Below are 15,205 nucleotides of genomic sequence, written 5' to 3' on the forward strand. Positions count from 1 at the left end.
GCCCTTGCTCCCCCTCCCCCTAGTCGCAACAGAGACAAGAGTCCCCCCCAGTCCTTACCTTCCACCCCATCAGCTGTCGCAAACAACACATAATCCTCCCAAATTTCCGCCACCTCCAATGGGATCCCAGCACTAGCCACATTTTCGCATTTACACCCCTTTCCACCTTCCGCAGAGACCGTTCCCTCTGCAACTCCCTGGTTAACTCATCCCTTCCCACCCAAATCACCCCCTCCCCGGGTACCTTCCCCTGCAACTGCAGTAAACGCAACACTTGTCGCTATACCTTCTCCCTTGACTGTCCAGTGACCCCGACAATCCTTTCACGTTAGGCAGTGGTTCACTTGCACCTCCTCCAACCTCATCTACTGTATCCTTTGTTCAAGATGTGGACTCATACATCGGCGAGACCAAACGCAGACTGGGCAATTGTTTCGCGGAACACCTTCACTCAGCCCACCTGAACCAACCTGATCACCCGGCTGCAGGACACTTTAATTCTCCTTCCCATTCCTACACAGACTTTTCTGTCCTCAGTCTCCTCCATTGTCAGAGTGAGGCTAAATGCAAATTGGAGGAACAGCATCTCATATTTTGCTTGGGCAGCTTACAGCCCAGTGGTATGAATATTGATTTCTCTCACTTCAGGTAGCCCTGGCATTCCTTCTCTCTCTATCCCTCCCACACACAATTTGCACCAGCTTCTCATTTTCACCCAACATACAGGCCTGTTTCCTTCATCATCGTTACTTTTTTGCATTTCGTTCATTCAGTTCTTTATCCCTCCACATCACCATCTATATCTCTCGTTTCCCTTATCCTAACCAGTCTGAAGAAGGGTCTTGTCCCGAAACATCACCCATTCCTTCTCTCCAGAGATGCTGCCTGTCCCACTGAGTTACTACAGCTTTTTGTATCATTCTTCGGTTTGAACCAGCATCTGCAGTTCCTTCTTACACATTACATTTTTGCTTCCTACCACTGTAGTAATTTTTGATCCAATTTGCCATTCTCTTTTGGATCCTGTTTTTTTTCCTCTCGTTTTCTTAGTCAATCCATCCGTGCTCAATAGTATATATTGTGAAATTCATAACTTCAATGAAATGCTGTCCCCCTCTAAATTGACAGCACCACATACTCCTTTCACTAAGAATATTTGCCAAACTACCCTTCAATCTACCCTTCAGAGGAGAGAAAATAAATGATGATAAGGCTTAATAAATAAAGAAAGAAAATGATACGTACCTGTATATTATTTTCGGGAGGTCTCAAAGTTCTTTTGAAATTTAATAAGGTATTTTTGAAGTCTGGTCCCTTGTAAAGTGGAAAACACTCCAGCCAGTTTGTGGATCACAAATTTTTTGCAAACTGCAGCCCAACATTGACAGATATCTGTATTTTTACATATTCAATGGCAGAAAAATATTGGCCAGAACATTGGAGATAATTTCTGTTTTTCTTTGAAAACTATTTCTCCACAAGACTCAAGAAAACTATGTTGGAAGGCAAGGTTGCAGTAAGATATTACCATTTTTACACATTATATCCTGCCTTCAATCAGAAACTAGAAACCCAGTTATTAGACAGGAGTCAGCTGGGACTACTGGCTGATTTTATTCTTTCCTCCTCAAGAGACGTGGCGACAAGCTATGGATCAAAATTAATGTTTATATAGCAATCTGCCCAACTTTACTCATATGAGCTGCACACAGGATATTCAATGTGCTTTAACAAAAGCACAGCAGACTTCTCCCTTTTTGTGCCATGCATAACCTTTAAAACAAAACCTCTATGCTATCTAGATTTATAAACATAACTTACTTTTTTCTCCCTTTCGGCTTGTTTGTATGTTAAAGTAACAAAATGTAAATCTGCCATTTCAGACTCTGTTTGCCGAGCTTCAATCATGCGGCTGATGTATCGATTCACTCGTGATCCCGGAGTGTTATGTATAACATTTGTAGAAAATGATGATCGATTCCTGACTTTTTCAGATGCTGTTCTCAGTGCTCTTCTCTTTGAAAATAAAACAAATATTTTAATTAGTGATGGGCTGAGAAAGAGTTGCACTCCTGTAATTGCTATTAAGCTTATGCTCTGTGCAGAATCTCCTAATACAGAAAACAGAAGAGGAAGGAAGGACATTTCTTTACCCTGTTTTTGTAGGACTGCACATTTTCATGGCATTTGGTGAATATTGAGATACCTGTACAAGATCCATTTGAACTTATTTACAGTGGCACATTCCATGCCAAACAAAAGCCAACAGTGATTTGTGTATGCATTGGATATTTTGAATAGGCATTATCTGGAATAAACACAATATGTTATTAAAAGCACAAAGACATATAGGCTGTTTAAGAAAGAACTGCAGATGCTGGAAAAATCAAAGGTAGACAAAAATGCTAAAGATAATCAGCGGGTGAGGCAGCATCCATGGAGCGAAGGAATAGATGATGTTTCGGGTCGAGACCCTTCTTCAGACTGATGTGGGGGTGGGGGGAGGGGGGTGGGAAGAAGAAAGGAAGAGGCGGAGACAGTGGGCTGTGGGAGAGCTGAGATGGGGAGGGGAAGGAGGGAGAGAGCAAGGACTACCTTAAATTGGAGAAGTCAATGTTCATACCGCTGGGGTGTAAACTACCCAAGCAAAATATGAGGTGTTGCTCCTCCCATTTGAGGTGGGACTCACTCTAGCCATGGAGGAGGCCCAGGACAGAAAGGTCGAATATGGAATGTGAGGGGGAGTTGAAGTGCTGAGCCACCGGGAGATCGGGTTGGTTAATGCGGACTGTGCGGAGGTGTTGGACGAAGCGATCGCCAAGCCTGCGCTTGGTCTCACCGATGGAGAGCAGTTGACAGCTAGAATAGCGGATGCAATAGATGAGGTTGGAGGAGGTGCAGGTGAACCTCTGCCTCACTTGGAAAGACTGCTTGGGTCCATGGAGTCGAGGGGGAGGTAAAGCGATATATGGGTTCGTAGATTAATTGGCCTCTGTAAAGGGAGTGGATACAAAAGTGGAATAACATGGAACTAGTGTGAACAAGGGATCGATGGTCTTGTTGGTCTCATGGACTCTTGAGCCAAGAGGCCTTCAATGCTGTATTACTAAAATTAAATTAAAACTAAAACTAAAACTGAAGGGGGTGGAAAATGTAATAATCGATAAGGGAAGTGGTCTCCATTTAGTAATGCAACTTCATTGCCAGATGGCAGTATAAAGTAGGATGGTAGTTAGGTAGAGGACTTCCATTGTGAGTAAGATGTAAGATTCCATATTGAGAGTAAGATCCCCATCATTACATACGCTTCAGTGAATGAATTGACGATTGCACAAGAAATAATGAGACATGCATTTTGAAGTTCACCAATTATCCGAGTAGATTTGGTAATACAAATTCAATAAAGTTTAGTGAGAAAACAAATGTTACAAAATCTTACACCGCAGCTTTTTAGTCAATTTATTTGGAAACCTTGTTACTACGAGAAAGCAAATTACCAGCTCATTGTATGGTGGAGCATCTCGTCACTTGTCCATTCATACTTCAATTTCTATGTTTTTCTTATCGCAAATTCTCTCGGTTATATAACTTCTATACTTTATTTTCAATTCCTCGTGGTCTATTAGATTATTTTACTCTCTTCGGTTGCTACAATTTAAATAAAAGCAAGCCATTTTGATCATGTCAATATACATTTAAATATCCTAATTTGTTGGTTGAGCCTATATTTAGGTTTGAATTAGTGTCTTCCTTTTGTTGATGTTCATCCACATCTGTGCAACGGTCATTTAGGAAGCAAGTAACAAAGCTTCATCCACTTCATGCCAGCTGGGTAGGGTAATGAGGGCAAAAATAAATAGCAGCTTTTTAATAAGCACAATGGGCATGCTGAGAGACTGTTTCACAAGAGCCAATAGAAGGCAATGACTTTCAAAAGGAGTAAGTATGAATAGAGGAAAATAACACTTCCTGCTCAATGCATTTCCTTGTCAAACCGGGATCTCATAGCTAACAGCCATTAGACACATCAGCAAAAAAACAGAATAAAAGCATTCAGATATATTGCTTACCTTGTCATCATCTTCACATGTCATCACATTAGAAAAGGGGATTTCAGCTTTGAACATCTTTCGACAGTGCATGAGTTGAACCAATAAGTAGCACACTGTTTTAAATTTCATTCTCTTTGCTGGCTTTATGTCTGAAAGGATCAACCCTGGAAAAATCTGCAAAAAAGTGAAACAAAAATGAATGCATATTTTAAACAGAATTAGTAGCACCATTTTGAGATAATGTTGCAAATTGAAAGTTTTCCTTTCACCTCACAACTAGGCTGAAACCCAGATCAAACTTGGCAAGTAACCGTCTGCAATATCTTTGCAGAATGGAAAATCTTTTGTTGATTACTTAGAAGCAGTGGATTTTTTGTGTATGCACCAGTACGACACACCAGCACTTCGTAAAAAGTTAAACGTCATTATATATTTTTTTCCCCTACATATCGCGTATGTCTATATTAAAAAACTCACTGAATAGTATTAAATGGATATTGATAAGATGGATGGAGGAAAAAAGTGAAGGATGTAATTAAATGTCAGGAAGCCTTTGGAATTGCACTTTGCTGAAATAAAAGTTAGCATTTATCGTAATCTGAACAGAAACATAAATGGTGGTGTGGACAAGATGATGATTTGGTTGTACAGGTTTACAAGCCGTTAAGGTAGTGTCATTACACCTTGGACAAAATAAATTGAATTTGAGATTCTATTTCAAGAGACATTAATACAAAAGTAAATGATGGGGCATATACAGTCACCTACAGGTAAAAACAATGTGTGTACTGAAAAAAACTCTTCCTTTCTTAGCTACAGGCCATCAGTCCTGATATTATCCTATTTGCATTAGTATCAAATTTTATTTGCAGTTCCTTCTTATGGTAAAGGCAATATGTATATACTCTGTTGATGTTTATACCAAAAATATTAAAGAAGAAGCCATTGTGAATTTATTCATTGACCGATTCGGGTTGATAGCTCATTTTAGCTTCTGTTCATCATTTAATCCTTCCACTACACTTTATCTCAAATGTAACATCTATTTTATTTGAGAGTGCACATACTTCCCCTATCAATCTCAGGTTAATTCCACGGTTGGAATCACAGATATATCTTCAGAAGGTTATCTTGAATTCCAGTACTTCACCGTAAATGCAAATATCCTATTGGAAGCTGTCACATCTGAATCAAAAGTGACTTCTCCGATATTCCTCAGTGCTTAAGAAAACAATAGCATGTAGAACAGCCTTGTTGCTTGGGGATTAACTTGGAAATAATTGCCAAACCGGCTTAAAATTCAGCACCATTTTAAATATTCACAATTTTCATCTGAGTATTTTGAATAATATTTAAATAGCAAGTAGCGGTATCCGAGATCCCACTGCTATACTTGCAAGGGAATATTTTCCGTTGAAATAATAGGATGAAAAATCAAGATAGTTTCTTCACAAGAAGTCTCCAAATTGGTCCAAGTTTGGAATGTTAGTTCTGCCCAGGGTCCAAGAATGCCAGACTACAAACCTAAAATGAACTCCCATTTGAGAAATTGTTCCATTAAATGGTCAGCAAACTGACATAGAAACATAGAAAATAGGTGCAAGAGTAGGCCATTTGGCCCTCCAAGCCAGCACCGCCATTCAATATGATCATGGCTGATCATCCAAAATCAGTACCCCCTTCCAGCTTTTCCCCAAATCCCTTGATTCCCATAGCCCGAAAAGCTAAATTTAACTCTCTTGAAAACATCCAGTGAATTGGCCTTCTGTGGCAGAGAATTCCACAGATTCACACCTAGATTTGTGTCATCCGCAAACTTGCAGATATCACATTTAATTCCCTCATTTAAATCGTTAATATATATTGTAAATAACTGGGCACCAAGCCTTGCGGCACCCCACTAGTCACTATCTCCCATTCTGAAATAGACCCGTTAATTCCTAGTGTTTCCTCGTCTCCGTTCTAAATGGCTTACTCCTTATTCATAAACTGTGGTCCCTGGTTCTGGACTCCCCCAACATCGGGAACATGTTTTCTGCCTCTAGCATGTCCAAGCCCTTAAAAATCTTATATGTTTCAATGAGGTACCCTCTCATCCTTCTAAACTCCAGAGTGTACAAGCCCTGCTGCTCCATTCTCTCAGCATATGACAGTCCCGGCATCCCGGGAATTAACCTTATAAACCTATGCTGCACTCCCTCAATAGCAAGAATGTCCTTCCTCTTGCTTCTCTCGATCCGGAGTCGAGAGAACATTGGAAAATGATCACCAATGCATCCACGATTTCTAGGGCTACCTCCTTGACTACTCTGGGATGCAGACCACCAGGCCTTGGGATTTATCTGCCTTCAGTCCCAACAGTTCACCAAAACATAATTTTCTGACTAATACGGATACCCTTCAGTTCCTTCCTTCCACTAGATCCTTGGTCCCCTAATATTTCTGGGAGATTGTTTGTGTCTTCCTTAGTGAAGACAGAACCAAAGTACTTGTTTAACTGCTCTGCCATTTCTTTGTTTCCCAATATAAATTCTCCTGTCTCTGACTGTAAGAGACCTACATTCGTCTTTGCTAAGATATAGAGTGGAACAAAATTACACACCTCAGAGACAAATGATGGGTGATTTTCATAGTAGTCTTAAAGGGCTTTCTCACAGTGCGACCTGACGCAAGACTTAACAAGAGTTTAACATCGTGCGAACTTCCTGCGAGAACAGTACGGCATTCGTGGATCACCGAGGACCTCCGTGGCGCTAACGGCAGGTAGTCGTGTAACTTTGTAAGGTCGGGAGAAAATTCAAACATTTTTGAATTTCTCCAAGAGTGACTTGAGCACTTTTTGGTGAGCGTTGCAACATTGTATGAACGCAGATGCCAGTGCGATATCCGTGCGATATCTGTAATGACTCTTGCGGGTACCGTGGGAACTCCTGCGAACGGTAAACCCGGAAGCTTGACAGAGGGGACATAAGGTGAGTAAAAAAGGTGGTCTCAATATCGCCAATGGACCATGTGTCCATCGAGGACGTCCCACCTAATTGTCATTGTTTGAGAATCTTTTTCACAGTAAGACTTGCAGAGATGCCTCAGAAAAGCGCAAAGAAAGGCGTCAAAGAAAGTCAGAATGTTTTTAGCCATGCAGGTAAATGAGGAGGAGACTCAGCAAGAGAGACAGGTGGAGAGGCAAGAGGAGATGCCAGAGATACCACTGCCTGTGGGCTCCTTGGAGCAGGGAGAGGGTGATCAAGGTGGATTTGAGATTACCTCCCCAGTAGCTGTTGCCTCCCCAATAGCCTCAGTAGACGATAACATAAATGGAAGATGGCAGAAGGTAAGGCCATATAACTTCAACAGGGAACAAGAGGGGGAACTGGTGGAGTGGTACCAATGCAATGAGATTCTCCATGACAAATCCAGAGAGGATTATAGAAATAGGGAGAGAAAGCGCAACCTGCTGGAGACGAAGGCTGCGGATTATCCCGGGTGCTCATGTGAGTATCTATAAGGTCTCCGTTGAAACATGGGCTTAACCCAGTGAGACTTCCTCTTAATTCTCTTTTTAATTAATCTCACCCTTCTGCCTTCACGCAAGCGTTTTCGATGCACATGTTGCGCTAATGCATACAGCGCGTCAATGAAAATAACAACCAGCCTGTACTCGAACCAACTTTGTATAGGCATGTCTGCAAATGAGCCAATTCTACGAACGGAGGATATTTATATAGTGTGTGAAAAAAAGTGACATCATTTGTGCCACGTGATTAACTACACTACAGTCCACGATGTTCATTCACGATTAACGGGAAAGATCGGGAGACGGACAAGTCACTCGCACAAATGACAGAATTGCCGAGAACCGTGGGAACTCTTTATCTACCCCCCGTTATATCGTGCGTAACTCGTGCTGGACCACGACCACTTCACTCTGGTGACATCTTGCGTCAGGTCGCACCGTGAGAACCGGCCATTATGATCACATACCAGTGACACTTTAGACTTGAGTGGTTACTTTAAGAAATGCCCTTCTGATCTTTTTTCGTCTTTTGAAACAACCAAGGCTGGTAGATCAGGGAATCATTAGAAAATGGGAAAATTGTGGTGGAAGTAATAGTTTACTTTTTAAATGAATTCTGAAATAAAACATTTGATAAGCTGTTGTGGATTTTTGATTGTGGTGTTTTTGTGGGAGAATGGACAAATTATGTAGTGGGCAAGTTGACATGTTGAATTTTTTAAAAATCATCCAAAACCTAAATAAGCCAAGAAGTAAAGTACATTTTGATTACAGGTAACCTTTCAATTGCCTGTTGGGTGATATTGATACAATACATGGTCACAATTGTTTTGGAGCTGAAGAAGACTACTGGACAACATGATTACCTTTCCAAACTGATTATTTAATTAGGTCTGGAAAAAAAAATTCTGGGACAATATTTCAACAGGAATTCATCCATTTCTTAAAATATGTTATGGCCGTAAGCATTCTATTTCTCAATTATCTTACTAAAAATAAAAAAAGAATTAGTTTAATTCTAATTTATTTTGATAGTTTTACCTTTGAAATGTTTCTTTATGAATAAGATATTTGTGAATTCAGGTTTATCGTTGTGAAAATCCAAAGAAAGGTGGATTCTCACATTCTCACATCACCCTTATCTTAAGGGAATAAATTATTTTTTCTAAGTAACCAGCCTATAAATTTAGCAAACTGCCTGATATATCTCTCTTTGGTTTTCCTCAATTAATTCGATATTTACACTTAATGTCAAAGCCAGTTACAAGTTCAACATTGTTCCCTGCGGTGCCCCCAATTAGTTTTCAGCTATATTCATGAAACATTTTTTTTAAAGAATTAACTACCCTGAGATCCTCAGGAATCCGTATTGCAAAATTCAATAAAACCCAACAATTGCTTGCCTTTTTCTATTGTTATATTTAATGTGAGAACTGTGAATGTATGCAATGCTTAACTGTATCTGTATACACAAGGGAGGTATAAAGAAGAGTCTCTGAAGTTCAGCAGCTGATATCCTGAGCAGAATTATTGAACAAGAAAGGATGTTGAAATGAAACAGTAGCAACTCTGCTGTCACTGGCAAAAATGAGAATGACTCAAGCACCAATGCTGATCTAATTTCATGAACCTTTAGAGTCTTAAATAGTCTTAACGAGTCTTCAACCCACAAACAAATAAAGACCTTTCCTAATCAGAAGTTGTGGGTGAACAGAGATGTCAGACTGTTGCTGAAGGCTCGCGATGCGCTTTCAGATCTGGTGACGCTGAAGGATACAGCTCATCCAGGGCCAACCTGAAAAAGGGAATCAGGAGGGCAAGCCACAAACACAAGCTGCAGATCGAGGAGCATTTTCAACATAACTCCGACCCCAGACGCATGTGGCAAGGCATCAAGGCCATCACGGACTACAACAAAGTTAACACCCCCCCCCCCACCAGTCCCTTGCTGGCGAGCTAAACTATTTCTATGCTCGTTTTGACTGGGACAATAAAACACCAGCTATCAAAGCTGCCCCATGATCGAATGAACAGCCCCTCAGTCTCTCCACCTCTGCTCTACAAGGCGCACTGAGCAAAGTGAATGAGCACAAAGCTGCCGGCCCCGACAGCATCCCCGGGCATGTGCTCAGGGCATGTGCTGGACAACTGACATCTTCAATCTGTCACTGGCCCAGGATGTCATCCCTACATGCCTCAAGACCACAACCATTGTGCCAGTGCCCAAACAGTCAGCTTCAGGGAGTCTCAACGACTTCCACCCAGTGCGCTCACCCCCGTCATCGCGAAGTGCTTCGAGAGACTGATCCTGGCTCACCTCAAATCCAGCCTCCCTCCCACACTGGACCCCCATCAATGGTAGACATACCCCCATCCACATAAACGGGACTGAGGTGGAGCGCGTCTCCAACTTCAAATTCCTCGGGGTACACATCTCTGAGGATCTGTCCTGGTCCCTCAACACCGCCAAACTGATTAAAAAGGTGCAGCAGCGCCTCTACTTTCTGAGGAGGCTTAAGAAAGCTCACCTGTCCCCTCAGTTCCTGTCCAACTTCTACTGCTGTAACATAGAAAGCATCCTGACCACCTGCTTCACGGTATGGTACAGCAGCTGCACCACAGCTGACAGGAAGACACTGCAACAGGTGGTGAAAACCGCCCATCACATCATCGGTGCCCCGCTCCCTGCCATGGCTGCCCTTCACCGCACACAGTGTCTGACACGGGCTGGCAAAATCATAAGGACCCCTCACACCCCAACCATGGACTGTTTGCCCTCCTCCCATCAGGGAGGTGGTACAGGAGCCTCAGGTCTCGCACCAGCAGGCTAAGGAACAGCTTCTTCCCCAACACCATTACCCTGCTGAACTCACAGGCCCGGCACTAGCCCCCCCCCCCCCTTCTCATCAGTATTATTTATAGTTGATATAATTTATAGTTAAGCTCTTAATCACCAGAATATAGCACATGTCAATCTTTTGCACCTTAACAACTATCTGTATATATGTATATGCCTATGTACATACATCAATATATCCTCATTTGTATATATTGTCTTAATCAGCACTTTACTACTTTGCACTCTGGTTAGATGCAAAACTGCATTTCGTTGCACCTGTACTTGTACTATGTGCAATGACAATAAAGTTAAATCTAAATAAAATAAAATCTAAAATCTAAAATTATTGATTTCCAAAGGTGTGGGAATTGTATGCTTGATCGGAAACTTATTATCAAATTAAATAATCTTCTAAATGGCATCTAAACATTGAAGAGGCACTCAACCTTTTACTTTGGATGATATTAGCATTAAATGTAGGTGATGTTATTCTATTTAATGGTGTCTACAACTTTAGGGATGCCATATGACTGAAAAAAAAGGGTCAACAACAATCTGCATTTGTATAGTGCCTGTACACTTTCCCAAGGCGCAGTTAGAACCCTTTTCAAACAAAAGTTTACATCTTGTCCTACAAGACAGGTCTCTTTGACAATTTCATCAAAGGAGTAGGCTTGGTGGGAAGTTTAAAGAGGAATAAAGAGAAAGAACTGTTGAAATGTTTAATGACAGGATTTGCAAAGCTTAGAGTCTCGCCTCAGGCACCACTTCAATTAGTATTACATGCAGCTGCTGGAGTTAAAATGCAACTTAAGGCAGGGAAGGGCATCTTGCAATTGTTGCGGTACAAAAAGGATCTGTGTACTGACTTTTCTGAGATTGAACGCCATTTGTAGGCAAAAGAGAGATTGGTTGTGGCAGTCCATCTGTTTTCTTATGAAACTACAATCTTGATTACTCTGTGGTTTTATATTTTGATCCAGGAGTCCCTATTGACATTACTTCTATGTGGAATCCTTTACAATGCTTTCTGCTGAAGTATAGGTGCGCTGGGTCTGTTCCTGTGCTGTACTTCGCTATGCTCTATGTTCTACAAATTGCATATTCCACTGGTCCAAACCTTACAGATTGGGGTTGTTAATTCAGCCTATTAAATTTTGTTTTCATCTGAACTATCCAACAACAACAAACCTATGTTTAAGAAGGAACTGCAGATGCTGTAAAATCGAAGGTAGACAAAAATGCTGGAGAAACTCAGCGGGTGAGGCAACATCTATGGAGCGAAGGAAATAGGCAAAGTTTCGGGTCGAAGAGTTCCCTTCTGAAGGGTTTCGACCCGAAACGTTGCCTATTTTCTTCGCTCCATAGATGCTGCCTCACCCGCTGAGTTTCTCCAGCATTTTTGTTTACCAACAACAAACCTATGCAGCAGAGATTTTTTTTTAAATTCCACCATTCTACAACATTACCTAAAAAGTAATCCTTTTTCGAACACTAAACACTCCATACATGATAATGCATTCTGTTGCAAAAAATATTTCCACTGTAATCAAGACATGAATTTTGGTTATTGAGCACAATGCACTGGTCTGCAGTCTGCTCTTCCATAATTGCACAATTAATGCCGCTGACTTGAGACAAATTTCTAAGCAAAACTTTTAGCCTGTTCAACAATGAATATTTATTCCCTCCTTCCTTTATTGTACTTTATTGTCAAATTTTACATGGGAAAATGTTGTAATATTTTGAATGAATTAAATTTGGATCTCATATGAATACCTAATTCATGAGTGGTTAGTAAACAAAAAAAATCTCCAAAAGAACTGCAACGTAAAAATGCTGTCACTCTCCAAGCATCCACAAATGCTAATATATAAAATCATTACTGCTTAATAATCATATGCATACTAGCTTTGAGACACATCAAATTCATATCTCTTGTGAAAATTAACTATTTCTGGGAAGATTAAAAAATTGAATACAATCGTATAATGCAAAATTAACATTAAAATCCTCCTGAAAGGAGCAGTTTAAATCTTCCACAATAATTAAATTTAAACCATCAATGCCATCTGGATTGTGAATATGCAACAGCATTGTAATCCTACAAAAATAGTCTCTGGGAATCTCACTAGAGACGATTTTTTCTGCACTTGCTGTTATCGCAATTTTCTGTGTTCTATATTAATTTAATTTTCAGACCTTACTGTCCTCATCTTTTTCTTGGATTGATTCCATTTCCAGCAGAAGGTTTAATTAGGTTGCACATAATTGCATTCCTTGATATTAATAATGCGCCCACCATGCTGTTAGATGGAACACATGAAGCTGTTTAAAAACTTATCCTGGAAACTTTATATTTTGATGCACCCTGAATAAGCTTTTGTGTCTTCAAGAGAAAAAAAAACACACATAGCTGCCAACTCATTCAAAGTTCCCATTATCCATCCCCAAGGATCACTTCCCACCTTCCCCCATTGCACCAACACTTGAGCATCATCACTAAACTGGGGGTTTGCAGTGGCCATCACTCAGAGTTACCTGCTGGTGCAGTTGGGTTCTCTGGGTTTGAGTCTGCTTTGGGCCAGAACAATCTTAACAATTTAATGTATTATTTCTACAGGCAAATCTTAACGAATCTAGAGATTAGTTTTGACTCACTTTCTTTCGATGAGAGGGCACGATGAAGAAGGTTTCAATGTTATGCTTTTTAAGGAAACTGTTTCTCTCATGCCCATATCCTGCTTCAACTTCATAATCTCCATTCAGGCACTCCAAGGTGGTCTTTGTTATATGAACCTTTCTATAACCAAAGTGAAGACATTAAACAAAAATAACACTGCAGTCAATTACTCAATTGATTATGAATACAGGAAATTATGAAGGGCCGTAATTACTGCTCTTAAAACAGCTCAGACTTACAGAACCTGCTGACATTTAACCCAAGTCTGTACAAGTAGCCACAAATGACACAAATTATTCCATTTAGCCACAAATGGCACACATTATTCAATTTAGGTCTCTTCATTTTTATTTCCTGAAAACTAAAATAGCTTGATGGTAAAATAGCATAACATTCTAGAAGAACTATGGTACTGCAGATGTTTGACTGCAGTACCATGGTACTGCAGACATTGATAAACATGGTTTGCAGTACAACAAAAAACTCCTTGCTCAGAATGATCAGTAATAAGACTGGTGAATATTGTTAACTTTATTTTGGTACTAATTCATCACAACTTTAATCAGGAACATTCTCTTAAATAATATCACAATTTTATATATTTCCTCAGTAATTATATACTGTTAAAAGAAATCTGAAAGGCAGTTTATTGCAATTAACAGCTAAGTATCCACTTCTGCTTTAATTCTCCCTTGACAGGATGGCACATTTTATCTTATTTCTAATTAAAAGATGGCGCTAATCAGGTACAGTATTAAATTCTGGATAACCTGCATTTTGCTTCATGGTAATCAGTTTTTGAAGGAGAACTTAAGACATTGGAACAGTCCGTCTGCACTAGGGAGTGTAATAGTGTGACTTTGGGGAGTTATGGTAAGAGGGATTGGTTAAGTAAGCAAATTGGGTAGGGTTGTTATCTCAGCACTAGACTATTGAAATCTGCTTACCATAAAGTGAAGCATGTTAATCATCATTTTCGGGTCATTTCTCATCACGTTTGGAAATTTGGATGGTTAATTTCCTGTGCGGGTCATGCTTACAAATCTGACGTGACGTAGGTGAAATTAGTTGAATCATCAAGTCAAGAGTTAAGAGTCAAGAGAGTTTTATTGTCATGTGTCCCAGATAGGACAATGAAATTCTTACTTGCTGCAGCACAACAGAATATGTAAGCATAATACAAAACGGAAGATAAAAGTTCAGTGTGTCTATGATCAGCCATGATCATATTGAATGGCAGTGCAGGCTCGAAGGGCCGAATCGCCTACACCTGCACCTATTTTCTATGTTTCTATGTTTCTATGGACCATAGACCATATATACACAATAAATAAACAGATATAGTGCAATAATAATAATAGACTGTTATTGTTCAGAGCCTATTTGATGTCATGTTTAATAGTAAGATTAAACGAGAACTTACCAGTTTGAAGTTTGATCTTTATTTTATGAGGAGTAACGTTGAGGGACTACGTGAAGAAGACCCGTCCAGGCGCACATGCGTCAACCTTCAAAGCAGCGGTGTGAAATCACAGATGATAGATACCGAAGCATAATAGTAAGCTACGTGAGGCAAACATAACCTACCTTTGATCTTTATTAGGGTGGGAGCGAAGGGCACGTAGTCCCTCAACGTAACTCCTCATAAAATAAGGATCAAACTTCAAACTGGTAAGCGCTCGTTTAATCTTACTATTTTACTTCGGAGTCACGTGAGTGACTACGTGAAGGTTTTAAAGCTTCTGTGATTTCAGGCCGTAGATTCAATCCAGGCGTTTCACTGCATTTGATTGATTCTATATGAGTGAAAGACAATCAATAACATGCAACCATAACATTGATGTAATCAGTTAATGGTTTTTTATTTATCATAAAACATCTTTTGTCCCCTTTTTTAATCACTGGGGCACATTTAATACTGAATCCAAAACAGTACCACCAAATACACCAGGGTCTGCAATCTCTTTATGGTAATACTTGTAAAACATCCGTTCATTTGCCCATCCTGCGGCCGCGAGGATATGGTCTATTGGAACGTCCAAATCCTTGGCCGCCGATGTTGCCACCGATGGTGGAATGAGATTTAAATTTGTCTGTATCAATTCCTGCATCCAATA

General features: G+C 40.2%; 1 protein-coding gene across 1 annotated transcript in view; it reads right to left on the minus strand.

Moving 5' to 3' along the window:
• The window catches only part of adcy1 (adenylate cyclase 1), a 225,420-nt gene that overhangs the window by 67,755 nt on the left and 142,460 nt on the right, over positions 1 to 15,205 (minus strand). Inside the window, exons 7-9 of the mRNA XM_033050221.1 lie at positions 13,067 to 13,208; positions 4,071 to 4,226; positions 1,822 to 2,016 (exon numbers count right to left, since the gene is read on the minus strand). Of these exons, the coding sequence (XP_032906112.1) occupies positions 1,822 to 2,016; positions 4,071 to 4,226; positions 13,067 to 13,208 (493 nt within the window). The remainder of the gene's footprint in view (positions 1 to 1,821; positions 2,017 to 4,070; positions 4,227 to 13,066; positions 13,209 to 15,205) is intronic.

The sequence above is a fragment of the Amblyraja radiata genome, chromosome 2, assembly GCF_010909765.2.
Source record: "Amblyraja radiata isolate CabotCenter1 chromosome 2, sAmbRad1.1.pri, whole genome shotgun sequence".
Taxonomy (NCBI): Eukaryota; Metazoa; Chordata; class Chondrichthyes; order Rajiformes; family Rajidae; genus Amblyraja; species Amblyraja radiata.